Consider the following 27,665-nt stretch of genomic DNA (forward strand, 5'->3'; position numbering starts at 1 on the left):
GATGAACTTTGTGTTTCCTATGTCTTTTCTTTACTACAGCATATTTTGGTTTTCCTTTTCTCTTAAAAAAAAAATAAATCTCATGTATAGAATTCCTAGTCTTTTGATCTTTTATTTTGTGACCTCCTTATCATGATAATTTCTGTCTGAGGCTTACCAGTAAATAATTTTCAGCAGCTGCTAGAGGAGGAGGCATGGCCCCATCCTGGTGGTCTCTGCTTGGGAGGGGGAAAATCCTGCTTCTGACCAGCTTGCAGGCTGCCTATTTAATGCACCCCGGGGGGGAAGGGATGGGCATATATTAGCTGTCAATAGGACAGATAGTATGCTTGCCTTGATAGCGAGGATGACTTCCATTAGGGGTGTGTTTCATAAAATGGAGAAATAGAGACTGCCAAGGGGTGAGTGTCTCTGTCCACCCGTGTCTTCTGCACTGGTCACTGTCCCTGAAGCCTGTGAAAAGTCTTCTTTATGCACTGACCGTCTGAGTAGCAGGGTGTTGAAGAAGCCATAGTGAGTGACAGAAAAGTGATATTTTTTTTTTGCTGTCTGCAAGAAAACTGTTTGAAGCTTAGTCATCCTGCTACTTTTTGTGCTGTTGGAATTTATTGTGTGAAGCAGTTAGAGGACTGCTTGAAGTTAAAATTCCCTCAAGTGCATATATCATTTTGTATTCATTTTGTATGTATGCCAATAGACATAAGTTACATAGTATTGGAGTCACAGTGTTATAGAGAGGTAGCGCAAAGATTAAGATGTAGTCTGTTCAAATTGAGTGGTTCTGTTCACAACCATTTTTTGTTTGTTTTTAAAGCTTCTTGGCAGTCTCTTTATGTGGCTCTTTGTTTCTGTCTGAAGTCAAAATGAGTTTTACCAGTGGTTTCGGTCAGCTGCTGTAGTGCAAGCCATTGTCCCAGCTTGCCTTAAGGTTGAGTAAAAGCTAGCGTGTGCAGAGACGGATGGCAAGATTTTTTTATATATCCCTGTGCACAAACACTTGCATGAAAAAGGAAGATGTGACTGCTTGTAATTGCATCCCTAAATGTACTTTCATCTGCTCATGTTGGTGGCCTCACTACCAGAACCCAACCTAAACAGCATGATGGGCCACAGTTCATTGTTGTAATTTCTTTTTATATCTTTTCCAAGTTAGTGATGTTTTGTGACAGAGTATGTATTAATGCACCTATTGGTTAATGGTGCTGAGTTTCCTTAAATCACATCACCAGACCAAGGCTGGTAGCTTAAACCATCTTGTGTGTATTTTTTTGCCAAACTCTCAGTGATATGTGGAAAGAGGCTTTATTACATTGATTTGCTTGTTTTAGCTGGTTTTCTCTTTTTCCTTCCTCTAATGCTGTCCAGTTTCTGGTTTGTTTTGTGGCTTGCTTGTAGTGAAAGCAGGAGTGACTGTGGTTAAAGCTGTAGGCTTGGTTGCTGAGGTCCTGCTCTGCATAGCTGTCCCACTCTACCTCTAATGCTCCTGGATTTTACAGCAGTTCTCAGCGTTACTTGGTGCGAATGGAACTTGCTTCAGTGTTGTCCATGGGCCTCATCATTATTAATTAGGAAAACCAAGCTACTATACAGAAACTATAAAGACACAGAAGAGTTTTCCATATTGTGCTTGTGGTAACAAGTGTTACATTCCCCTCCTGTCCTCCTCCCCACCCAAAACAGCTCATTTTCAGACTTTGGTCTATCTTCAAAGTTTTGTCTCATGAATGAAGAGTAGGTTTAGTAGGAAGCCTAATTATTTTGGGAAACGGGCAATTCTGATTCTTTAATTTCTGAGACTGAAACCCTGAATCTCTTAGCCCTATGGCTTATTTTTATTCATCTGAAGAATATATCTCAGCCAAGAATCACTGAAGAAATTCAACGTAGGTTGTGATACTTTCCTTGATGGGTGATAAACCTGATTTTAACACTCAAATGTTGCTGTATGTGCCCCTTATGAAATTACAGTCATGTTTAAAAGAGATTAAAAGAGCATTGCTCATTTGTAGCTCTAGTCCATAAACTGATAAACACCAAAGTTAAGATTACCCAAGCAACTTCAATTTGGCTGTGTGGTACACATCTCTTGCTTCATTATGCAGCAACATGATTTACTTCCTTCGTGGCACTTGCCACCTGGTAGAGTTGGTGTTCAAGACGTCATGCAACCATGTAACATTCCTTTATTTCCATCTTTTAATGCATGCTCCTAATGCTCTATTTATATTTTCCAAATTGAATATAGAAGTATTAACTTCTTAATATCTTTCTAAAGTACCTACCACTATCATGTTTTGATTTGAAGATATTAATAAAATAATCTTCACAGCACCCTTGTAAGGTAAAGGAGATAATTAGGAATAAAGCACATGGAGATTAAAAAACAACACCTGCAATGCTGTTAAATTTGGATTACTTAACTGAAATATTTGCAGTCTGATTTTTGCACTGTTTTTTACCGCAGTTTGTCTTCAAATAATTACACAGCCATTTAGTTATCTATTTCTGTCACTTTTGGGAGTTAGGTAAGCCTGTTTCTCCCATCAGTATAATCTTAGTCAGTGTGACAGGATTGATGGAGGTCATGTTCAGCCATACTAAAAAGTATTTTTTAATTACATCGTGTGTAATATCAGGCAGGTAGAATGGCTTTGCTCCATAAGAAATGGATGGGCTGATCTCTGAATTCCAACCTCCCTTCTGCTCATTGCCAATCTAAAAGATGTTCTGATGGGAATTGTCATTTTTGCCCATAGGCCTGCAGATTTGGTGCTGTGGGAAGTTTTGTTAACTGACACCAGGGCAATGCACATGCAGAACAGACAGCAAGTCTATAAGCCTTAAGCAATTGGTCTGTAGCAAGCTTCTTGAGAAAAACAGTGATCTGTAATGGCAATTTTCTTGTAGCTACAAGTCAGTCATACCTAAATAGACTTTCACAAGGATATGGAAATATCTGATTTCAGGCATTTCAGATTTCAAGTTAATATACTATGATGGTATTACATAAAAAAGGGAAAATAAATGTGGTGGGTTTGTGTTTTGCTCAAGGAAGGAGTTATTACTTATCAAAAAGTGGACTTTAACTGTAACTTTGGCTAAAACTTTTGGAGGATTAAAATCCCACTCAAATTTGTTCCTGCCAATCCCCTCCATGTCACCTAAAAATAACTATTTTCATGGCAATTGTTGCTGTTAACTGCTCCCCCCCCCCCATTTTCTGATCTTGTGTGTGCTGGGAGTAGGCTTGCAAGCTTAGGAAAAGGAAGAGAAACCATCTGCTTTACAGTTGTTGTTTAGATGGAATACAAAGTAGAGCTACGGGAGCGTGCACAGGCTCTGCGCTGAAGAGGAGAAAGGGTTTTACTCGCACCCTTTTTTGCAGATCGGTTCTCTTGATTTCCCTGATGTTCCCACATCTTATTTACAGTTGGATTTGCCAGGCTTTACCTTGAGCGTGCAGCATGGGAGCGCTGAGCACCAGGCAGAATTATATTTTTTGGGTTGTTCCAGGGCGCTTCCTCTTCTCAATTCATCTCTGGGCTTACCGGGATGGGTTTAGGTACACGAAGATGTTCAGGGTCCTAACTCCCTACTTAGTTTTGGTTTTGGATCATTGTCCTCAGGACAGAGGGAAGCTAGGGGCATGGTTCTTTTTCACATCCCCCTCAGGTAGGGGCATAGCTTTGGCTGTGAAGACCTGAAATGCCAGCAAGCTCTGGAAGGCTTTCTCTTTTTCTCAAGGCAAGTTCTTATTAGAACAGGGGATAGCACAGGTGAATGCTAGGAAGGTTTAAAATGTGTAGTTGGGCACAGAAGTCCTGCTCAGTAAAGGTAGTGCACAGCCAGGTTCTGGAGGAAACTGAATTTCCTTTGGCCAGTTTCAGAGCACATAAAACCCACATGTTGTGCTTTACTGGTGCGTGTTTTGCTGACCTCAGTATGAAGCACATTGCTGAGCATTTATCAATCAATAATTGAACGTAGACTAGCTTCCCTAGTTTCACCCAAGTCTGAAAGACTTTGTGGAAAACACTGAATATTCTGTATGTGCAGAGTTACAGCATTTCAGATTACACTCTAAAATTTTATGGTCCTAGACTAATTACAACAGCTCTGACAATCTCCGATTAAAACTTGGTGGCAGTAAAAGATACATTATATCCCCTCCTCAGTGTTTTCTAAATCCACCAGTAACTGTAAGACGCTCTAGTAATTTTATAGATTGCATAAAACACTGCCATGTTACAGGTTTCTAATTCTTTCAGTTGTGGTTGGTTTTTTTTCTAGCTTTGCTGCTTTATTTTTATTGGTAATACAGCAAATTATATCTACATTCCAAGAGATTTGACTGAACCACTATGATTTGGAGTTATTTTTCATTAGCAGTTTTCCATGGCTGACTTGTCTTTTGTGTTCACCTCTTTTCTTTATACAAGTACTGTTTGCTTTTCCTTCCTGGTGTCCTCTCAATTGTTGCTGCCCTCCCTCTAGCATGGTCTTCTTATCCAGGTTTCCTCCTGGAATTTATTTTCTTCTAGAAAAAAACAAACTTAACTGCCATCTGAAACCTATTTTTGCCATGACAGACTCCCCCTTCACCACCCATAATATTGGTTTTGCTGGTTTTAAGATTGTTTCATTTGAGCACAATGCCTGATTGTTTTTTTAACTTCCAAATTATATTGAACATTCAAAAGCCCTCAAGTCATGCAGTGTTTAGCCTATACAGTCTTAGGATATCTTCTCTGTGAGTGCCATATTTCGCTGGTTTACACTTATCTTACATAGATTAGAGAGGGAACCTTGTCTATACTTAGTATTTTTCGAGTGAACGCCCCAGTAAGATCCTAGCATGACGGAGACTTTTGGAAACTACAGAAATGAAAATGCTACATGTTTGTGCTAATTCTTGTCTGATGTCATCTCTTCTATTCTTCTTTGTAAACCCATAAATTTGTTTTGTGTTCTTCCAGAGCACTTTTGAATATATTTTTCTTTCTACAGCTGCAGGAAGCGCTCTGCTACAATTCCCAGCTTTACACTGGCTTTGTGCATTCCTAAAAAGATCTTAAGTTACATATTCTTTTTCTGCGTGACAATGTTGAAGGAAAGGGGTTTTTTGCCATCCACTTCTATCTTTAAATTCTAATAGTCAACTTATGTTTTTTCTCAGTTGTAAAGATTTGATCATCTTCATTAGAAATGATCTGTGGCTTTGTGTCCTTTGACCAATAAGGATTTTTCACACCTTGAGAAAATGTACTTATCCACTGCAATTACATGACTCTTTCTCTTAATTTGGGCTTTACCCCTGGCATTTTGATTACAGGTAGCCTCATAGGGTACACCTTCTAGTTACAACTATGGATGTCCTTCCTAAATTTTGAGGAACTTGCTGTAATTTTACTGCGTTCCTGAGACATGGCTTGGTGGAACCATGGTCCTTGCTGCCTGCGTTGGACACACAGGTTGCCCTTTTGGTTTTCATCCAAGTACTTGTGAATCTGTGACTCATCCACAGTAGGAAACTGCTTAGCATGAACTCTGGCTCATCCAGGTCTTTTCTTCTGAGACTGTTTGATGTGTGCTTTGCATCTGATTTCCTAGTATGAGTCAGTAAACTTAGTATAGGTGAGTGCGGGCATAATTTTTAGAAGAATTGGTCTGTGTTTCTTACATCACTTTTTCTTTTGTTGTTCTGTGGTGAGGCTGGTAAATTCCAGCTCTTCACACTGGTCTTTTTGAGACAGTAATCAAAACTGTGGTTGTTTTTGTTGTTACAGAAGTGTATACCATTGCTAAGGTATCTGCTATTAGCTGGTTTTTTAATTCTTCCCCCCGCCCCTGAATTTCAGTCTTTGAACGTGTTCTATACTCAGCTCAATAGCATTTATGCACATTTAGAGTCAAGCACATATTTCAGTGTTTTCCTGAGCTAGGATAAGCCTCTGCTAAGTAGTACCTGAGGCCTGTGTACTACTGTTTATATCAAATATATCATTCACAAAAGCAAAAATTTTTTTTGGATCACAGACCCCTTGAAAGCAATCTTAATGAGAGTACATCTTAATACAAAACCATAAAAATGCCTAAGAAAATAAAAAGCTACGTGCCAGCATCAGAGAGAGATGTTTTCTGCAGGGTATCTCACAAGTATTACCCTTATGATCAGTCTACATTGATGAAGGAACTGTTGGGCTCTTTGACTCTTTCCAGATTGCCCGAGATACTCATGGCTGCAGTGCTGCATAAATGATTACAGTCCAGTCTTCTGTGTTTTCTACTTGCTAGTTAGCACTTGTGCCAAATACGGAACTATTGCAGGATTTATTGCTAGACAGGTACTTAGGCTTTTATTTTAAGGATTAACTTTACTAGAAGCAAGATTTTCGGAATTAGTTTATTTTTAAAATCTGAACAAATATACAGGGAGTAGTTTTCTTTGTTTTTACTAATGGTGTTTATTAGAATATTGTAATAATTATATTATATTCATATCTGGTCATGTTTTTTTCTTCACAGCGTTATTCAACCTTATACCAGTGGGACTTCGAGTTGTTGCTATCCAGGGTGTAAAGACTGGGTTGTATATAGCCCTAAATGGAGAAGGTTTCCTCTACACATCAGTAAGTACCTTTCTGAACTCTGTTTAAGAGGCACAGCTGAAGTTGGGAATGAGATGCATATTCACTTTTCAAAAGTTCTATAATATCTGTATATGTGTATACATATAGTACAAACACCTGTGTACCCATGTATTTATGCAGCATATCTATAAATGGGATACAGTAGAAATTACTGAGTTAGTAGTGCTGAAAAAACATTCTGTAGAGCTCTTTTTCTTTAGGCTATACTGGTAGTGTGCAACACACCACAAAGATTATTATTTTCAATTAAATTCTCCAGAGTTTTTAAATAAAGACCTGCAATTTTTTCTTGGTGACTTGTTGATCAGAATCCAAAAGCTGTTCCAACATTTGCTTTTATTGATACGACTTATAAGTGTAACTTCCATCTAAAAAGTCGTTAACGGCTTTACAGTTTATCATCATAATCTTTTAATTGTATGATTAGCATTATTGATTTTTTTATTTATTTCCAATATCAGGAAAATAAAGAGTTCTGTGAGGGACTGTGTCTTTGTGGAATGATCAAAGTGTAAGAAGAAATCTTTTGAGTCACAAACAAGACTGCTGTGTAAAGTGATCGGAAAGTCCTCAGATTAAGATATTCCAAATGATTTAATGCTAATCAGTCAGTGTGTTGTTGTGAATATAAAAATCCTCAGTTTTGTGCAAATTTACTGTCTTAACCTCCTCTGAAAGACAAACAGACTTTAATATGAACAGGCAGTTCTGTCAGGTATTAACAAGGTGGCTTAAAGGATTTTTCATTACTATATTTTTATTGCCATCTATGTTGAATTTATTTATATAGTGCCTTTTCCATTTTTTACGTCACTTAGTTCTTAATTCCCCACTGAATTACAATACACTGCTTTGTTTTCAATGTCCATTTGAAAAGAAATTGGAAAGATTAAGTTTCTGATGCCCTAAGGGAAAGTATTCTGTTTGTTTCAAATACTCAATTGTCTTGGAAAAGCTAATTAGGAAGAAATAATGGAACTAATCTTGAATGTCAATGTCAAGACAAAGAGAAAATTCCTCCTCATAAAATGTCTGCTGGAAACTTCAGCAGTATGATCTAAAACATATATTTTCTTCTATTCAAAATAAAAAATTCTATCACAGGTAAACATGCAATATTTGCTGTCAGAAGGAAGAAAACTAGAAGAAAAAACCTAGAGCTATTAGAGAAAATGCATTGCTCACTTCCCATTTCCATCACTTCGTGTGGGGAGTTCATTCCAGTATGGTGGCATGAACAGTATTTTTTTTAATGTGTTGCTACAGTTAAGAGTACATTCTTGCCCAGCACTGTTTCTGAAGTGGGTTCTCAGTCCTTCAGAAAGAAATGTAAATTTCAGAAAATTTACCAGGTTCTTGGCAGGTGATTCTGCACGGGGAAGGACCCTACATGAACAAATTCTGGCAGCCACTGCACTTATTTATTTTCTGGAAATAGTCCAAGTTAAATGAACAGTGTCATCTGGGGAAGGGAAAGGAGTGGAAAGTACAAAGCAAGATAAGAAGAGATGGCTGGATCCAAACTTCGAATAGACATGAACCCGACCCTTAGAACATCCTCAGGTCTAACAAGACATTTCTGTCATGCCAGTGAGAATCTGAATTGCTTTGTTCCTATGTCTTCTTTTTGAGCAACACAGATTACTTAGGTTGTGATCAGCCTCATGGATATAAATAAAAGATTATGTATAAGGAAAATGTAATCCACATATTTAATGTATTGCAAGATTACATATTTTTCCTTGCCACTAATGGTGAGATTTTAGGACTTGATGACTTCATATATTCCTGTTTATTGGCAACTTTTTAAGTACTTCTGAATTTTCTTCTGTGAGTGTTGTTATGTTTTGAGTGTATTTCACTTAAAAATTTCTTGGGAGAGCATCTCAATCTGTCACTTTACCTTGTGTGAGGTAAGGAAACGAGTCTCTGTGGAATGTACTGCATACTTTTCCTTGGGCGGAGAATAAAAGATGAGTGGCCTGTTAAATGACACAGAGATGTGACACATTAGAAAACTACGTGGAAGCCTTTAGTTCTGGTATGTCTACAAAATGATTTTCGACTTACACTTTTGTCAAGTTGAAAAGGAGTAATATTTGGTAATTTAATGCACATTTAAAAGTACAGATTTCAAAACATCAGTACTGTAATACAGGTTTGATTGTTTCATATTAACATATTGAAAACATTGACAATATATTTTTGTCTCAGCAATTGCCCGCTTTTAGCTTAGAGACTAATGCATTTGAAAATGAGAAGACAAAGCATCAGAGAGAAGTTTGACTTCTCCCTGAGGATAAAGATGAAGAAAATACTGTATGCACAATATTTTAAATACTGTTGTTAGTAGAAAAAGGTTTTAACCAACCACTTTCTATTGCAGCCTCATTGGTGGATTTTTTGGACTCTCTGTCACTGCTGTGTATCATCTGTTGCACCGGCAATGCAGTAGTTCTGTATTACATGTCATATATGTTTTTCTATTGGATGTTCAGGGGAGGATGGGAGAAAAAAGTTTTCTAAGTTTCGTATGCCAACAGTCATCACTGAAAAAAAAGTGCCATATAATGGGAATGCTAGTTAAAATTTACATATATTTAGATATATTAACATTTAAAGAAAAATGGAAGCATGTGCTATAGCCTAAGTAGCATTTATAGTCTGAGACCAAAGTCCTGTATATTCCTTCTCTGCAGAATACTTCAGTGTCCCTTTTTCCATTCACAGTATATGAAACCCATAGCTTGTGATAGCTGCCTGGCAGAAAAGGACCTGGGGGTGTTGGTGGACAGCCGGCTGAGCATGAGCCAGCAGTGTGCCCAGGCAGCCAAGAAGGCCAACACCATCCCGGCCTGCATCAGGAATAGTGTGGTGAGCCGGACTAGGGAAGTAATCATCCCCCTGTACTCGGCACTGGTGAGGCCTCACCTCGAGTACTGTGTTCAGTTTTGGGCCCCTCACTACAAGAAGGACATCGAGGTGTTGGAGCGTGTCCAGAGAAGGGCTACAAAGCTGGTGAAGGGTCTGGAGGACAAACCTTATGAGGAACGACTGAGGGATCTGGGGTTGTTTAGCCTGGAGAAGAGGAGGCTGAGGGGAGACCTTATCACCCTCTACAACTACCTGAAAGGAGGTTTTAGAGAGATGGGAGCTGACCTCTTCTCCCTGGCGACAAGTGATAGGACAAGAGGAAACGGGTTCAAGTTATGTCAGGGCAGGTTTAGATTAGATGTTAGGAAGCATTTTTTCACTGAAAGGGTTATTAAACATTGGAATAAGCTGCCCAGAGAGGTGGTGGATTCACCATCCCTGGAGGTGTTTAAGAAAAGGGTAGATGAGGTGCTTAGGGACATGGTTTAGAAGTGGTGGTGTTTTTATCAGGGTAGGTTAATGGTTGGACTTGATGATCTTAAAGGTCCCTTCCAACCTCACTGATTCTATGATTCTATGATTCTATGATAATATCCAACGTGTTGATGCTGTTGTGGTTTAACCCCAGCCAGCAACTAGGACTGAGCAGCCGCTCAATCACTCCCCGAAGTTGGGAGGGGGGACACAATCGGAAGAGAAAGAACTTGTGAGAAAAAAATGGTGGGTTGAGATAAAGACAGTTTAAGTAAAGCAAAAGCCACACGCGCAAGCAAAGCAAAATAAGAAATTCATTAATTGCTTCCCATTGGCGAGCAGGTGTTCAGCCATCTCCAGGAAAGCAGGGCTCTGCCACATGTAGTGGTCACTTGGGAAGACAAATGCCATCACTGCAAACATCCCCCCCCTTCCTCCTTCTTCCCCCAGCTTTATATACTGAGTATGATGTCATACGGTATGGAATATCCTTTTGGTCAGTGGGGGTCAGCTGTCCCGGCTGTGTCCCCTCCCAACTCCTTGCGCACCATCAGCCTACTCACTGGTGGGACGATGTGAGGAGCAGAAAAGGCCTTGAGAACTTAGAAACAACCAAAAGCATTAGTGCACTACCAACAGTATTTTCATCCCAAACCCAAAACACAGCCCCACACCAGCTGCTAGCAAGAAAATTAACTCCATCCCAGCTGAAACTATGACAGATACCTCTCTTCAGAGGTTGAAGGCCCCAGGTCAATTATTTTTATCATCAGCATCGCATGATGTTGACTAATTGAGCAACAGCACTGAAAGGAAAGGTATTCAGTAAAAGGAAAATGAAGGTACAGTGACAGACCAGTTTTACACACAGATTATCAAATGCAGATTTGCTTTGGTTTTGGGTTTTGTTTTTTTAAATTTTAATGGCTGTTTGTGACACTTTGGGGATGTCTTGGTTTTTTTTCTTATTTTAATCTGTTGTACTTAAGATTTTTTCAACCAATTCACAGAGTTAGAACTAGGAAAAAAGTGCAGAAAATTCATAGAAGAGTGTTATGGCATTATTTCTTAGAATGGAAATATAAGGACAGCAAATTTTGTAGGAAAGTCAGTCTCGAGCTTTTCATACCTATTTTGCCTGCTGCAGCAGCTGAGATTTGTATTCTGTCCTTTGGGGATTGATGGAGTCAGGGTCCTTAACACACGCCATCAAAGCATTGTCAAATAAAGGAGAAGCAAAGTCTTTGGAGTTTGATAAGGCTTTGCAGAATTCCTGAGAGAAAATACTTTTCCAAAATTATAACCTTATTTTTCAGTGCATTTAAAGTAATCATTGTAATACCATGATTCATTATTTTCTGTCACATTTTATGAGGACAAGAGCCTTTTCATGATCGTTTTTTTTCCTTGCACTTTTAAGGGTCAGCCCACTTAAAGACTATCCATTAAGCTCACTTTTTTTGAAGTTTTGGTTTATTGCATCCAACTTTATTTCCGTGCGTGTATGTACAACAAAATTTATATATGTATATCCATATATATCCACTCATAATTAGGCTATATGGATTTAGTGACAGCTTCCTGTTTCTAGATGTATGTTAGTGAGCAATGAGAATTATAAAAGAGTTGAGATTTATTTTAGGTGGATTAATGAACTGTGAATAATTCAGTATTTATGACTGACTTCATCACTGTGAAAACTAGTTGAAGAAGCTGGATTTTTCCACAAAGAATCGTCTCAGATACTAGCCAGATTTTTGACATAGTAGTTAAGGACTTCATATGTTAAAGTCCAAAAATATGTCTTACTCCTGTCTTGACTTTGGGAAGGGTGGGCAAGACAAGGTTTTATTTCCAGGGTTGGTCCTGTCAAAATTGAAAAGCTCCATGCACTGAAAAAAATGAGCACAGCTGCAGTGATTCTCCATGGGGAACAGGTGTTTCCTGCAGCAGGAAGATGGCAATGCAGCACATGGCAGAAGCTTTTTGTTGCTTTTGATGATAATTTTGGTCAACTCACTTTGAAAAAGGTTCATTAGTTCAACTTCCAGTTTTTGCTTCTAGGATTTTCTGCTATCATAACAGGATGAACTCAGAGGTAAAATTGATAATGTTAGTCCGTTTTATGATTCCCATTTTCCTGAGGTGAGGATATGAGAGTCGTCTTGGATTGCATCAATGAATTTCTCTCAAGAATTACTTGATGTATCTGGGAGGGTTTGGAAGGGCTACTGGTTGTTTTTGTTTCATCCTAGGAGCCGTTCAGCAGGATGTTACCAAGAAGTTATTCTGGTGGCCACCAGAGTAAGAGAAAAAGGAAAAACTAAAGTGTAGTAAGAAAAAAAATCCGAACTCTAAAACACCTTTACCTGCTTGTGCTTTCTTCTTCGTGTTTCCTTTGTAACCATTTCTTCTGCAAGTTTTTGCTGAGGCCTGAGATGTGGATGAAACCAGAAAGGGAAAAGTACGCCTGTGATATTGTCAGCAGCAGATATTAAAGTCAGAAATTCACTGCGTGGTTTCTTAGTAAAGCTGATGAATGACAGAGATGCTTTAAAGGAGGATGACTGCCCCTGCAGGGCCAGGTCTGAACTGCCTGGTCACTGCGTGGTGCCTGGCTGGACTTGTGCACTGCCCTTCAGGGCTCTTCTGCTGGGTACGAGGCAGTGGGAACCTTGCTGGGAGGATGTAGAGACTAATGGAGAGACATGGCTATGTTTCTCAGAGGTTGTACCAACTTCTAATAAAGTATTTCAGAATTAGGGTTGGTGCGCTACTCGCTTTACGGAACAATCTTCTTGTAAGGTGGGGTTTGTGATGATCTGCCTCGGTATGCGGTGTCGAGGGTGTTGGAAGGGTGTCGGTTGCGTAGTGTTTCTGCAGCAGTAAGATGTCAGTCTGTGTCACAGCCTTCATGAATGAGAGAAAACATCAATATCTGTTAGTGGGAAGCATATTTGTTATATTGCTCTGGCAACTCTTACCTGAAAGAAAAGCCTTTGAGGGTTTCTCCTGACATTTCAGCAGCTTCCCAGTGCTGGTATTTCCACCACTTCTTTAAGCCTACATAATTGCCCTGTCTGAGGAGAACAAAATTCAGCCTCAAGGAAGAAGATAGGAGCACAGACAGTACAGCCCGCAAAAGAGTGAGAACTGAAGTAATCCGTATTTCTAGTATCTAAATCAAAGTCAAGCGAAAAATAAGTTTCTGGTAGCTTTTCATAGAGCCTTTCTTTGTGCTTTGGCATAACAACGCTTAGCGTGTGCAGTACCTTGAAGGTTCAAAGGTGCATAAAGCCTTTTAATAAACAGAGCAGAAGGAAGTTTAAACTAGGCAAAACCAAAGACGAAATGCAGTGTTTTAAAATTCATATTTTTTTTCAAGAATAATCAAAAAGAGATTAATGTGACATTGAGGCAGCATTTTTCTGTTGACTTTGTGTTGTTACAGTGTAATAGTGGTTCACCTAGGTTTTGTCAGAGGTTGTTCCCCATCTTGCAAGGTAATGTAGAAATAGTTAGGAATATATCTGTTTAGAGAGATGTGGACAGATATGAGCTGGCTCTATGACTTTAAATAGCTAGGCTTTTGTTCCAGTAGTCAGGAGAATACTGAATAATAGACTAGGGTAAATCTTGTTGTGAGGTATCTGTGAATGTAAGCACACCAGAGTGGAGTGGCTCCTTTAATAATATTGCGATCAATAGGAAACATGATTTTCTTCTTATGTCAGACTTATGCTTTAGGGTCTCAACCTGCTCCCACGCTCTTATCTCCCAGCATAGACTTTACTAAGACAGTGATGAAACCTTAGCTTACTTGTCATTATCTGTGTCTTGGAACTACTCTGGCATGCTTTGGAGAGAGGAAAATGGGTGAATTTAATAAATTTTAAATCACAGCTTCTGATAAAGACTTTTGAAAACTAGTTATGTTAACAGTGATATTTTTAAGAGTGTAAATGCATCGACCCTATGCAAGCTCCATCAGCTAGTTTTAAGGGCTTACAACTAAAGTCCTTTTTTATGTAGGAGTATCTTCTTTGCATAATCTGTTATCTTTTATTCGATTTGGTATCACTTGGAAGGTGACCTATATGTGCCTTATATAACAAAACTTTGTTTGAGAGGGGAGTAGAAAGCATGTTTCAGGGCTGTGTTCCTCTGTAAGTTGGGCTGCATTGCTTGAAAGATAAACAAGTTCCGTGTGCCCCAGAAGTAGAAATACACTGACAGGGAGGAGGAAAACATCTGCATGGTTTATGCTTATTTATATCTGTGTTTGGAGGTAGATAGTTTGTATCTCAAGTTGCCTGCCAAAAATAAATACGGAAAACTGCTAATGTATTTATTTATTCTATGGTGGCACTTAAGGAACAGCGGGTAACATAGCCCTGATGTATCGTACCAAATAGTGCCAGATGTCCCTGCTACAGGGTATAGTACAGAAGGGGTATAAAGTAGATACTAAGCCCATGACTTTTTTCAGTGGGTTAGGTTTTCAGTATATCTTTTGATTGAATGTGCTGAAGCCAGTGTTTTCACATACAAGATAAGGGAAAAGGGAGGCATGCACAGGCACATGAGAGTTTGATAGGGCGGGAGAGAAGTGAGAAGGAAAGAGGTGAATGGAATGAGGCTGACATGAGGAGGCTGCGATAAGCAGGGATTTAAGAAAGTGGAGAAATAGTACAGTTGACCAGAACCGAATTGTACAAAACCGTATGATGTTATCAGCATTGTAGAAAAGCTTGTGATATCATCATTGTGTGAGCCTGATGCTTGCATTTGTTACTACCCGTCTGAGACTTTCATGTGCAGAAATGGCTACTGTTTGAACTACAGTTCATAAACAATACTAGTTACAGAAATATGCTACTGTGAATATACAACAAAGATAATTAGTACTATAACGATACAAAATTTTAGTGTGGCTTCTTCATGTGTGGCAGCTGTTTCACCCTCCTGCCATTTAGATGCTGTACTGGGGGCAATAACTGAATTTCACTCAAAACTTGCAGTGATGTTTCTTGCCACTTAAAACAAATAGGTGTGTCCTGTTTGGTTCATTAAGGTCCCCAGTATCCTTGACAGGACTTAGCTGAAGTTTTTTATCTATAAGAAAACTTTCATATTTGCTTAAAATATTTGTTTTCCTTTCCCACTTTTATCTCTCGTAGGCAGATGCAAAAAATCTCTTGATGTATGTCTTCTTTTTCTCTAAGATTTCAAAAATGTACATAAATGCATCAAGGTTAAAAAGCTACTCTTCCAAACTTCTTGTAAAAGCATGGAAGATCACAGACTCTGCAGCTGCAGTTGGACATTTTTCAACTAATAATTGTATGACAAGGAATAGTAACAGTAGGCAGGTATGCTAAAATGAGGGTAATCTAATCTCATGCTTGAGGAAGTAAGATGATTGCCGCAGGGATCGAGAGGAATGCTTTCCTCAATATATGGCATTGCTTACTGTAGATGCGCTGAAGGAGGTTTGCCTCTGAACTGTTGTGCAATGGTCACAGCCAAAGGCTGAGCACAGGCTTGATGGACCAGCCGCTTAATCTAGTCTGTCAAATTTCTGCTTCTGGCATTTCTGTCTCTCATGGTAACCTCCCTGTATTTTTGGCCAATGTTTGTTTTGTTACATAAATACAACTACACTTTTCTGGATGTTTCTTTATTCTCAACTTTGCTTTTGTTAAACACTTGGGGTTGTCTGTAATCCTAAATGTTGAATGCTGTATCTCTGTGTATTGTATAGTCCTCCAATACCCCTCTTGTCCTCTGTTCTTTTATGTAACTGGTAATTGTCACTGCACAAGCAAAAGGGTCATGTTTGAAATTTCAAATTTTCTATTCGTTACTATTTTATCTTACTCGTGCATTGAATCAGAGTATGAAAAGTAGTACCAAAGATGTAAAATCTCTCAAATTTTAGACAATTATATAAAAAAAAAAAGGTTCCAAAATGAAACCCTACTACTTCTTTCGATTATTGGTTAATGAATATTCAAAATATTGAAGACAATTGCAGATGGATTTTATGGTTAGTTTACATTCCTTCCATAATAAATTTGGTTCTTATGATGTAAAGAAGACTACTTGCTGCATCTTCAAGATTTCTACGTAAGAAACAAAAATTAACTGTGTGGAATAGAACAACAACGATTAGACACATGTAGTACTTTCTGTCACTGCTGTATTCAGGGCTATTTCCAAAACATGTATGGTTAGATACCAAGATAGATGAACAGAAATGAACTATGAGCTTTTAAATATAAAGTCTATTTAAAAAAAAATAAAAATCTGGTGGGCTGAAGAATGGATTTAGTCAGGCAAAAATCTGCTTTCATTATGCAAGAAAAGTTCAGTATTATCTTGCAGAAATGAAACAGTCAAATGTGTTTTTTTTAATTTTTAATAATTTCTCTAAAACTTTTAACTTACTGGATCAGAATATTCAATTTAGCCTGGAGAAGAGAAGGCTCCAGGGAGAGCCTACAAGAAAGATGGAGACAAACTTTTTAGCCGGGCTTGTTGTCATAGGACAAGGGGTAATGGCTTTAAACTGAAAGAAGGAAGATTTAGACTAGATATAAGGAAGACATTTTTTACAATGAGGGTGGTGAAACAGTGGAACAGGTTGCCCAGAGAGGTGGCAGATGTCCCATCCCTGGAAACACTCAAGGTCAGGTTGGACTGGGCTCTGAGCAACCTGACTTAGTTGAAGATGTCCCTGCTCGTTGCAGGGGGGTTGGTCTAGATGACCTTCAAAGGTCCCTTCCAACCCAAACTGTTCTGTGGTTCTATTTATATCCCATAATATTAACATAAAAGAGGAAAGTGTTGTATATACCTATGTAATTAAAGAAAATTATGCAGGCGTCCTTTAACTTCAGGGAACTTGGTAAGGCACCCTAAAAATCCTATAATATGATGATGTAGGCTCAAGTATTTGAGTATTTATAGTTGTACCTTTGCAACACAACTCTGTATAATGTGTGATCCTTAAGACTAAGCTGCAAAAGAAGGGTAGTATATTTAACACATTATTGTAGGGTGCAGCCCTGCACAATGGGGCTTTGTATAAAAGATACGTTTCTATAAATACCAAATGTTGAAAAAAGCCACAGCATTCTTCACCACTGTTGTAAAATGAAAACTTTATTTGCAATGCAATAGCCATAGATGTCTCCTGTATTAGTTATGTATGTTAATGACTGACTAATACATAACATACATTGTGTTTTTGGAACAAAACATGTTTCATATTATTCTTGATTTTTTTGTCTTCTTTTACCTTGCTGTTATGCACATTTATTTTTTTGTTGCAGCATATTCGTTTTTTCACTTGAATAGGCAAGTGTGTAGCTAAGATTAGTGAATGATGGTCAGTGATAAATTTATATCCCCTGTAATCTTCCCATATGCCAAGTGCCCCTGTGGAAAGATTTGGGATGTTTCAGTTTCTTCCTCCTGGGTGAGGCAGCTTTAGCCCTGGGCTGGATCCTGCGTGGAAACTTGACCATCTGGGCAGGCCCAGAGAAGTGCTGATTCTGCATGTCCTGACTAACGACCCCTTACCCTGCCCTCTTGCTTCTTGGCAGAGCCTATTAATCTGGGAGCTGCCCTAGGGTGTTCATGGCCCCCGACTTTTATATGCGTGCTGGGGGGACGGGGGCTGCTTCCACCAGCTTTCCCCTGTTGGATTTTCTGTGGTCAGGCACTAGATACAGCGTGTGCCTTTGCAGAGCTGTGGCAGAGTATGGGTGAATACAGCCACATAAATGACTGGGATCGTCTCTGAAGCCTTCTCATTCCCATGGGACTAAACTTCTCTGAAAGGGTAACTCAAGACCACTTTTTAAAATTTTTTTTTTCCCTTTAGCTAACTTTGTAGTTAACTATTTGCTGATTAGAGTTCACTTACAACATAAATGAATGTGTTAGGACTGAGTTTTAGGTGTCTATACAAAACTGGCTTGGGTAGCAAGCATCCAATGGCTTGTCTGTAGTTGTAGTAAACATCAAGTCTTCATCTCCCTCTTGGTTTCTTATGTCAAATTCCTCAGTCCTCCACTTTCTCCACTGGCAGATCTCTGGGGTATTTCCATGGATAGTCCATGATCGTATGTGCTCATTTAGACAAGTGTCATAGACCTTACAAAATACTTTTGACGTTTTTCTTGGTAGAATGTGACTATTTCCTGTGTTCTTATCTTTCCTTCATTTGGAACACTACTCAGTCACCAGAGAGGCAGTTTTCGGTGGAGACAGGTGGATACAGACCTCCAGGAGGAATGCGTGAGGTTCATCTGTGTGTTACTTGGCCAAGCACTAGCTGTGGCGTGACATCAGAACAACACCTAGCCATGGTGGGGCCATTTCTGCTCATAGCTTAGGGTAATTGCATGTATCTTAAAATAAATAAAAGTTTATTGTTGGGATATTGGAGGGCTCAGAAATTCTCAGAAGTACCAGGTGTCCGCCTAATTCTGATGCTAATTATGATTGCTGATCTCATAGGTAGCAGGGTTGGCATAACTGAGCACTTTCAAAAATACCTTTTGCAAGGGTTAACCTAGATGGGTTTATTGTTCAATATTTATTCAACATATTCTATTCACTGTCAGATGAGAAGCTCTCTTGACTGATTCCTGTTGACTTGACAAGGATTCTTGCTTTTTAGCAGACTACAAATACAGCCTTGGGGACATACTGTCTCTCCCTGAGGGTGTCTCGAAAGGAATCATAAATCTGTAGAAAATCAGCAGTCAAACCTGAATCCTGCACTAGAAGCACCGGAGTAGGGGTGAGTGTTTGAATTCAGTTGTGACTGTTGGCTACATTCTGTTCTCCTGATATATTTGTCACTAAACATTTTGTAATAAAAAGTGACACAATGCCACTACCTGGCAAAACACGAACCCCTGGACTTAACTGCATTAACATTATCTGCAGGGAAAGACCCATACTTTGAATAAATGAAACAAAAAGCTAAAGACTTCATTCTTTCTGTGCACCTGTGGATTTCTTTTTCCAATAGCACATCACGTTGCGGATAGCTTTGGCTTATTAACAGGATGATAAAACTTTTTTGGCATTGCCAGACATTTCTATTATATTACTTAATCTTTAGTGTTGTTGCAACCGCAAAGCCGAAAACAAAGTGTTTCAACATGAAAATTAAATACCAGTACTTTGCAGCTCCACAGATGTACACAGCTAAAGACCTAGAGTTTTCCACAAAAGAGATGTGATTGCCTAATTCACCATGGAATTGTTTACTTATTGCAGAATTGCCTAACAGCTGGTGAATTTTAAAAAGATAGGGAAAGGATTTTATACCACAGGCACAAAACAAAATATAGGCAACATTTCAAAAGTGTAATATGTTCTCTTTTTCATGTCCCTCTTGGCCAACATCTGACTTCCGTGTTGTGACTGATGTCCCTTAAGCATTTATACCCTGTCACATTGCCATTCAGGCTACAGGCCAAAACAGGCACAGTCCAGATCATCAGGAAAGAGAATAATATTATGAGAAGATCTACTCCTAAAAGTAGCTTAGAAGATGTTAAGAATAGGTAGAAGTATAAGATTTTTTTTAATCTATTTGCCAAATATTGCTATTTCTCCCACCAGTTTTATATTATTGGCTGCATATGGTTTTATTTAAAAAAAATTAAGCATTTGATTTTTATAAAATTTTAATTAAAAAATTGACCTGCCTGTGATTAACCGCATTCCACAATCCGTGTTGGTATTTTTTTCTTTATCCTGGAATGTGTTTGGGTGTTCTCTGCCAAGGGAAGAGCAAGGGGCGTGTTACTGCAATAATGTGAGAATACACTGGTCAGACAAAAAAGTAAAGTATAATTAATCAAGAATAAACGGGAAGCACTATCTCTGTAAATTATTGATGTTCTCAGGGAGATATGAACTGAAAAGTGTATTCTCTCAGAACTCAGTCACAGTTGTAATTTCATACTTTCACAAGCATTACTTTTCTTTTTATAATGGCATAGAATAATTTTTAGATTTGGTAGGAATTTTTCCATTCATTCCAGTGGGATCTGGAGTTACTGGGCTATATGCTTCATTAGGTACCAGAAGGATTTGAATAAGTGTAAGCATTGTTCTCATTCAACTTCTTCTTGAACAAAGTATAGCAGGGAGTATCCCTCTGTTTAATTCAGCATCTGAATGCTGTTAGTAAAAAGTATGTTTAATTTCATCATGCATACCTTGTGCTATTTTTTCCCCCCTCTGTTTCCTGGAGAACTTCTTTTAAGGCTTAGGGTAATATAGCAAGGGGCAGCATTTAATATTCTTTTTTAACACTTATGTTGTTTGTGAGGGGGACCGAGTTGACTATTTTCTTCTTGACATTTGAAGATCAGGAGTGTGCCCTTGTCTCTTCATTTTCAAGTATCTATTGGCACCAGCAGCAAAGGAGATGAAGGAATCGGCCTTTCAGGCATTGGAAGTGACAACTTCAGAAGCATCAGCTGAGGAAATTCTATCACTCATTTAGCATTCATTTGAGCATTGAAGGTGGCTGAAGAATAGCCTTTGAAAACAGAATAAGAGATAAAATTGATATTTCCCCTTAATACTCACAGAAATTTCACTACATCTTTGACAGCTGACAGCGTCCTGTCCTGTGCTATCCTACTCAGAACTGTGAAAGCCACGTTTCTTCAGTTGACGTGATTAGAGTAGAAGATGGATCAGTTGATCTTTGATTTTCAGAGATTATTGTATGGAGGTGGCTGCTGTATAGATGGCATGTGAGCAATAGTGAGATATTGTCTAAACTACTTCTAAACTCACAGTTTTGGATGTATGACTATGGCATCAAGAAAGTAGGAGGCAGAAGAACGGATTAGGATTAGATGATTGACAGGTTGATCAGAGTAGGTTCACTTCATACTCTGCCCATCATATGAAAACAATCTCACTAGTAGATTTTGCCAGAAACTACTCAAGATGAAAATATTCTCACTTGAAATTGTTGGAATTACACAGATAGGAAATGGGGGGGCATTGGCCATGTCAGATGCAGACAAGATGCAAAGGTCACACAAAGTGTCCTTTTATTCTCACAGATCACAGATTTCGTTAGCTGTGAAGAGGCATGTTCAGTTCCATTCATCTGTAGATACACCAAATTCAGAAATACAACATGGAGTTCTGAAGTTCTGGTCTTAAAAATAAATACACTATAACCTTGTTATCCTCATGACTTCAGTAGACGTATTTTTCTGTAAACCTAATGTGGTAGAAGTCTCTTGCACAGATTTGCGGAATGAAACGTTAGTCATGGAAATGTGAAGAAAACATTGATGGGTTGTTTGAAAGGCCACAAAAGAAGTCCATGGGTGTAACTGTTATTTTATGATATTACTGAATAAAGGAATGATGAATAAAAGTTGTGATACTGTAGCTGTTCATGTCACCAATTCCTGAGTGCTAATGGGAGCAGAGGAAAATTGATTGTGCTCAAATGTCACCCGAGTCAGCAAAAGAAGTAGTTTTTTAAAACATCTCATTGGACTTCATACAAGGTAAAATGAAAGACATTATTTATCCTAATAAATATTATCTGTTGCCTACATTAATTAACCAGAGTATTGCAAAATTAGTAGTAAATACTAGAAAATCTTTTTGCTTGGTTAATGGTTTTGCAGGGCAAAAAGTAAAAATGACAACTTGCAAAAATTAAAATATTTTTATTTAAGATATTAATTAAAAATTTAAAATATTTTAAAAGAGAGAATTTGAAATTATCCAGGTAAAAAGTCAGCTTTATTTCCAGAAATAATTATTCAACAAAATTTTCAAGATCTTGAATTGTGTTCTTATTTAGGCTTGGGGAGAATGCTGAAATCTTCCTGGAATTTTTAGTCAAAATTCTAGAAAACCACAAGAAAATAACAAGATAAATACCAACTTTTTTAATAATGCTCTTCTTGGTTATATGCGTAAAGGGATGTGTTAGTATATATCCACACACACATGAATAAAAGTAGTGTAAGTTATACATAAAGATGTAATTTAATGGCAGACATTTAGGAAAAAAAAAACTCATACAAACTAGCATGAAAATGAACCTATTCTCTGTTAACACATCCAGAATAATCCAAATTATTCTCCAGTTTTACAGGAACTGAACTTGTGTATTTTGCAAATTCAGAGTATTTCTCTCATGCTTCTATCAATAAAAGGAAAGTGTTGATGATCATATCAGAAAGCATTGCATTCAAGGTGAGATAACAGCAACTTTATAAAAAATCAGAAAATTAGACAATTGTTTTACCTTCTTACTTATTACCATCTGTTGGTAATCTCTGATCAGATTGGGTGGTGTTTTTGTAAAAGAAAAGGGTTTCAGAAGTTCAGTAAACATGTTTGTGCACATGTGATGTTTTTTTCTCCAAAAAGATGAAACAACCTTTTTTTCTTCACATTGTTCCATTCAGCAAAGCAACAAATGTTGAAAAATGCACGCATCTCTTTTCTCTCTTTTTTTGTCAAGCGCTATTTGTTAAAGTAGTCCTGTAATCTTTTCCTTTATCTCTGGATGGAAGAAGGAATTTTATTTGGCATTTCATGGCCTGCTGCTTTTTCTAAAGGTTTCCAACTCAGTTCCCCTCACTGGTAGACAGCAGGGGGTTCTCTAGCTCATGCTTAAGATTGTTAGTAGTATCTTTCTGTTAATGTCAAATTGATATTGCTCCGTGATTGGAGTGACCTGGAAAGCAAGCTCCAGAGCCTGTAGTTCTTTCTCTGACTGTTTTTAAGCTGGGGTCTGACAGGCTTAGAAAGCAGGTACCTGAATTACTGTTTTCTTCAATTTAAAAGTCGTAATAAATTCATCACAGCACTATAGCATGTGGTTTGAATGTAGTCACAAAGCTGTCTGGCACCTGGAAAACCTCTGCTAAAATGATTGACCTAGATTCAAGTGATTTGAGATAACTTTACGGTACCATGAATTTAACAAAACTTTGACGTTCTTTTTGCAGCAAACCTGTATGTAGATTCCAGTGGGGAAGATCCTAATTTCTGCCACTAAACCATGGCAAAATTTCATTGTTCATCCACATGCTGTCTCCAGAAATGTCTCTTAAGTAGATTCGCTAAAAGTCATGTCTTTTTGTCATTATAACAAAACGATGAACACAGTGGGAGAACAGTGAGAAAACAAGTATGTTTTTTTCATACAGTTTGTTTGCCATGGGCTAAAACCTCATGTTCAAAGTAGCTGTCTAAAATGAGCTTTTTTGCTTCTCTTTTTTTTTTTTTTTTTCCTATTTCTGGTGACTGTTTCTTGCCTCAAGCTTGTTTTGTTAGCTAACTGGATTACCTGAATACTGGTACTAAGACGTAATTTCTCCCAGGGGAATTTTATATAGAGCCACCTTATCACTACACAGATAAAACTTTACTTTCACAACCTGATCTGGTTAGTTTGGTCCTGACTGTGGAAATCTCCTAACTGTGCTAGAGTAAGACAAAGCAGCAGTACCAGGAACCAAGCTACAACGTTTAGTATCTTCTACTACTTCTTGGAAAAGTTTTGCTAAATATGATGCTCTTGTCTTCTAGGTTTAACTTCCGCAGTGGAGCATAGTAAAAGAAAATATTGAACAGCTCAAACATAAGTAATCATTTCAGATGTTGGATTAAGCATGTAAATTGAACAATCCCTAATTCTTTAAAAATCCAATAGTTTGAAAAAATAAAATCCATGTTTTATGGGTAACAATTAAGTGAAATGATAAGCACTCCAGGCCACAATCCTGTTAATGCTGCTGTTAGATTGGGCCCCTACTTTTTAATAGCATCAAAGGTGATTTGAAATGTAAATATCACTTAGAAAAATTGCTATACTTTTATACAGCCCTCTCAATTAAATGGTATCACTTGTAAAGTTTTTATGCTTGAAAGGAGTTATGTCAATAAAATTGGACAAGGTTCTTGCTTTTTGATGAGATGTACTTAGTAGTTTCTCTTTCGTCTAAAAAAGTATAATAATAATAATGAAAGATGTTAGGTTAAAACTGAAGGTACTCCTTTCTTTCCATTTCTTTACATTAAAATGACTTTATATCAGTTTTGTACCATAAAGCTAATATGACACCAAAGCATTACCTTAGCATTAAACTACTGGTTTTGGGGGGTTTGTTTTTTTTTGTTGTTTTTTTTTTTTTTTTTAAGATGCTGACAAATAAAATTAATATCTAAAGCTAGCTGTTAGCATGACATCTCAAGAGGTCTGTCTTCTCACTTGTCAGAGCTCCTGGCCCTGGGGAGCTTAGTACTACTCCTTGAAGGCTTCTCCTAAGTGTAGCTCACCATGTATAGAGTGCATTACATGACTGCATTTACTCTGGACTTCAAGAATGCTTCTCAACTTTTTTTTTTAATTGAAGCCCCATATAATCTGTTTGGGTTATTTTCCCTGCTTGCTGCATTTTCAAATGCGTATACCAGGGGATGTATAGAATACATGAAAAAGTATTTTGCATCCACTGCCCCTTTCACTTCAAAGATTGGCTGCAGATGTTTTGTGGATTGTATGTCAAAAATCAGTGGTCTAGAAGGCAGGATGAACACTTGTCCTAAAAATGGCCTGCTAGTCATGCTAGTATTAAGAAATTCAAAGGCAAGTTATGTCTTCTGCTAAAAAAAACCAAACAGACCTTCAGAGGAGTATAGAAACTGGCTAATATGGGTGTTTTCTCTTTTCTTCCCTACCTTGCTTAACAAATTGCTAAAAAGGTAATGAAACATCAGAAACATCACCTACATTTCTCAGAAAAAGTCGACATTAGGGTCTAATTAACAGCACCCTTTATTGTGAAGAAAACACGAGGATAAATCCATCCTGCAGTATTACTGCAGTTAAAATTACAGGTGCTTAGTGCAATGGAGTATTAGGCTGCAAACAGTGCGCCTGAGGGGGTCAAAATCGGTGAGTATTATGCAAGTAGCTTATGCAAAACCTGGTTACAAATGATTTTCCAAGAAAAGTACATGTATAACAGATTCTAGCATCCAATTTTCTATTTTTGTTTGTTATGACTGCTGCTTCCTTTCCTGAAGGATATGGAGGGTACATGAAGGGTGGCTACACTTTTCATTCTGTATAACCCTAAGAAGAGAAGAGCCAAAGATAAATGCATCCTTCTGCAATAGAATTAGCTAAATGTATATACACGGAGTTAGCAAACTCTTAAGTAAAGGCATTTTGATCAGTTTTTGCCCTTTTCCATTATGTATAATCATTTGGATTGCTATTCAAGGGAAGACTTTTGTACATGTTGTCAGGAAAAAGCAAAAGACTTTTCAAAGGGAATGCATCAGGATATACTGTACCACCTGCCCAGTAGTGCATAGTATAATGCTGGCTACCTTCATAAAAAAAAGAATTACTGTAATAAAAATTTCCAGTTAACTTGGAAATGTAAGATAGTAATGTGAATGCATTTTTCTAATGCCCATCTCTGAGTGGCTCAACGGGACAATTACCAGGAGGAGGTAGGAAGCAGACAAGTGCACCTGAAACCCCATATATACGAAATAGAAATTGCTGCAGAGATTGTTTTGAAATGAGAAAGACCCACATGAGTAAAAGGATACTGAATCAAATCTTTTCCTGGAGGTAAATGGTGTGAAAAACTGTGAATAGATATATCATACACTGTACTGTTGAGATCTGAAAGGTAATTTGTGATTTTTAAACTACAGAATAGAACTTGAATACTGTCTATAGTATAAATAGAAGCTTTATTAATATGTAATGCAGCTTTTCCTTTGTTTCTCCCTTCCTCTTTACACACTGTTACTATGACTTCTTATATTCAGAAGGCTGTGTTCCTTCTCCATTATCAAAAAGAGAAAAGATTTTTGGAGGACCTATTGTTGATGGGAGGTTTTGGAATTTATGTTTTTGTGATTTTGTTCTATTGTTTGTTTTGCTTTGCTTCATTTGTTTTGTTTTGTTTTGTTTTGTTTTTTACATGGGATTTGGTCTCCCATTGGTCCTTAGCTAAGAATTAAGTGATGCATTGCCACAATATTCATCATTTACATTATTTGCGTTTGTTTCCTGTCTGCTGTCAATTTTACTAACTTGGTTAGAACATGCTTTTTATCTCAAACTTATGTATAACTTACCTTATATCTTTAAACAAGAATCTCTTACATTAATTAAAAAATTATTAACTAGAAGTTAAGTAATTATTAAGGATTAATATAAATCTAAATACATTAGTTTTGAAGACTTGAAACCTCTTTTCCATTGTATTTCTTTCTTAAGTGTGCTTCCATCTTAACCATCTTTTATGTAGAAATGAAATCACTCAAATAAAATATTTTCTGAAATATTTTCTTAGAAAAAAGTTTCATCATATATTCATAGTGTTTGAAGGTCTGCTTCAGAGCATTAAAAAAACTTAGTGGAATATTCCAAGAATTTCTGGTAGCATAAAGTTTGGGTTCATTTCTTTTAGTACTTCCATTGTGCTGTGACACATGCAAATAAGGTAAGTAAGGAACTTTAGTATTTTTTAATTATGCCACAGGGTGAGACAGGAAAATTCCCAAAGACCAGGAGTTTTTCTTTAATTTTTTTTCATCACAAACACCTCTTAACAAAGATGTATTTCCTACAGTGTATGTTTCTCATTTAAAAGTTCGATTATTTACAAGTATGTTAAATAGAAAGAAACAAGTGTTTTCAGACAATATAGAAGATTATTATATATTATTATAGAAGATTATTTTGGGGAGGAAGTAACATTTACCATACAAGTTAATCTTCCACATGTGTTGTTAAATCAGTGACTGTTTAGTGATCATGTGGTACAATGTGTTATCCTTCCCTGGAGTGAAGGCTGCAAGTGCTGATAGTAATACCGTGTGCCTGTCATTGGTACTGCAGTTCTTCTGCTTTCCATCCCACCTCCTCTAATCCTTTGTCCAAACCAATTGTTGACTTTTGTCAATTTTTTAGACAGATCTGTAAATGGATGTATATAGCTGTCCTGTCGTACCTCTAGCAGAGCCACGTTAATTTCAGTGCAGCTCTGGCTGGAACCACGCATCAATGCAAATCTGCAAAGGGGTAATAATGTGCCCAAACAAATCAATAACCCAGATAGATACCCTAAAATCTTTCAGGCCTGTTCTTTCAGTGCATAAATTGGAATTGTAGGTTGATGGAGTTAGGGAAAACTTGAGTTTGGAGGCTGCTTTCCAGGAAAGGTGGTCACAAAAGATGGAATGAAAACAAATGGGCTTTTGTATTCAGGAGAGACGACAGTTATTAAAAGATCCAAGATTAAGGAAAAACTAGCCAAGTAATCATAAAACTAAACTGCTTTGACTATTAGTCATACAAATTGTAGAACAAACGGAAACAAGGATATGTGAATAAGGGTGGGTATGGAGAAATCACTGAAGCACATAATTTGGGAAAGGTGAAGCTCTAAAAGTTATAGTGAGAAACTAAAAGGTGGCAAGAAGAGCCTGAATAAACACAACAAAAGTGAGAGAATGAAAAATGAGCCTCATCTTTAACAGGATGAGGAGCAGTGTATGGCATTGAGAAGGTCAAAGTGGTCCAGAATTAATCTGAACCTAATTGGATCC

General features: G+C 37.6%; 1 protein-coding gene across 3 annotated transcripts in view; it reads left to right on the forward strand.

Moving 5' to 3' along the window:
- Positions 1 to 27,665, forward strand: part of FGF14 (fibroblast growth factor 14) — a gene marked incomplete at both ends in the record, with an annotated part of 429,146 nt that overhangs the window by 320,445 nt on the left and 81,036 nt on the right. For all 3 annotated transcript variants that reach the window (XM_082498701.1, XM_082498703.1, XM_082498702.1), the window contains one exon: positions 6,526 to 6,629. In XM_082498701.1, the coding sequence (XP_082354827.1) occupies positions 6,526 to 6,629 (104 nt within the window). The remainder of the gene's footprint in view (positions 1 to 6,525; positions 6,630 to 27,665) is intronic.

The sequence above is a fragment of the Vanellus vanellus genome, assembly GCF_965231255.1.
Source record: "Vanellus vanellus genome assembly, chromosome: 1".
Classification (NCBI taxonomy): domain Eukaryota; kingdom Metazoa; phylum Chordata; class Aves; order Charadriiformes; family Charadriidae; genus Vanellus; species Vanellus vanellus.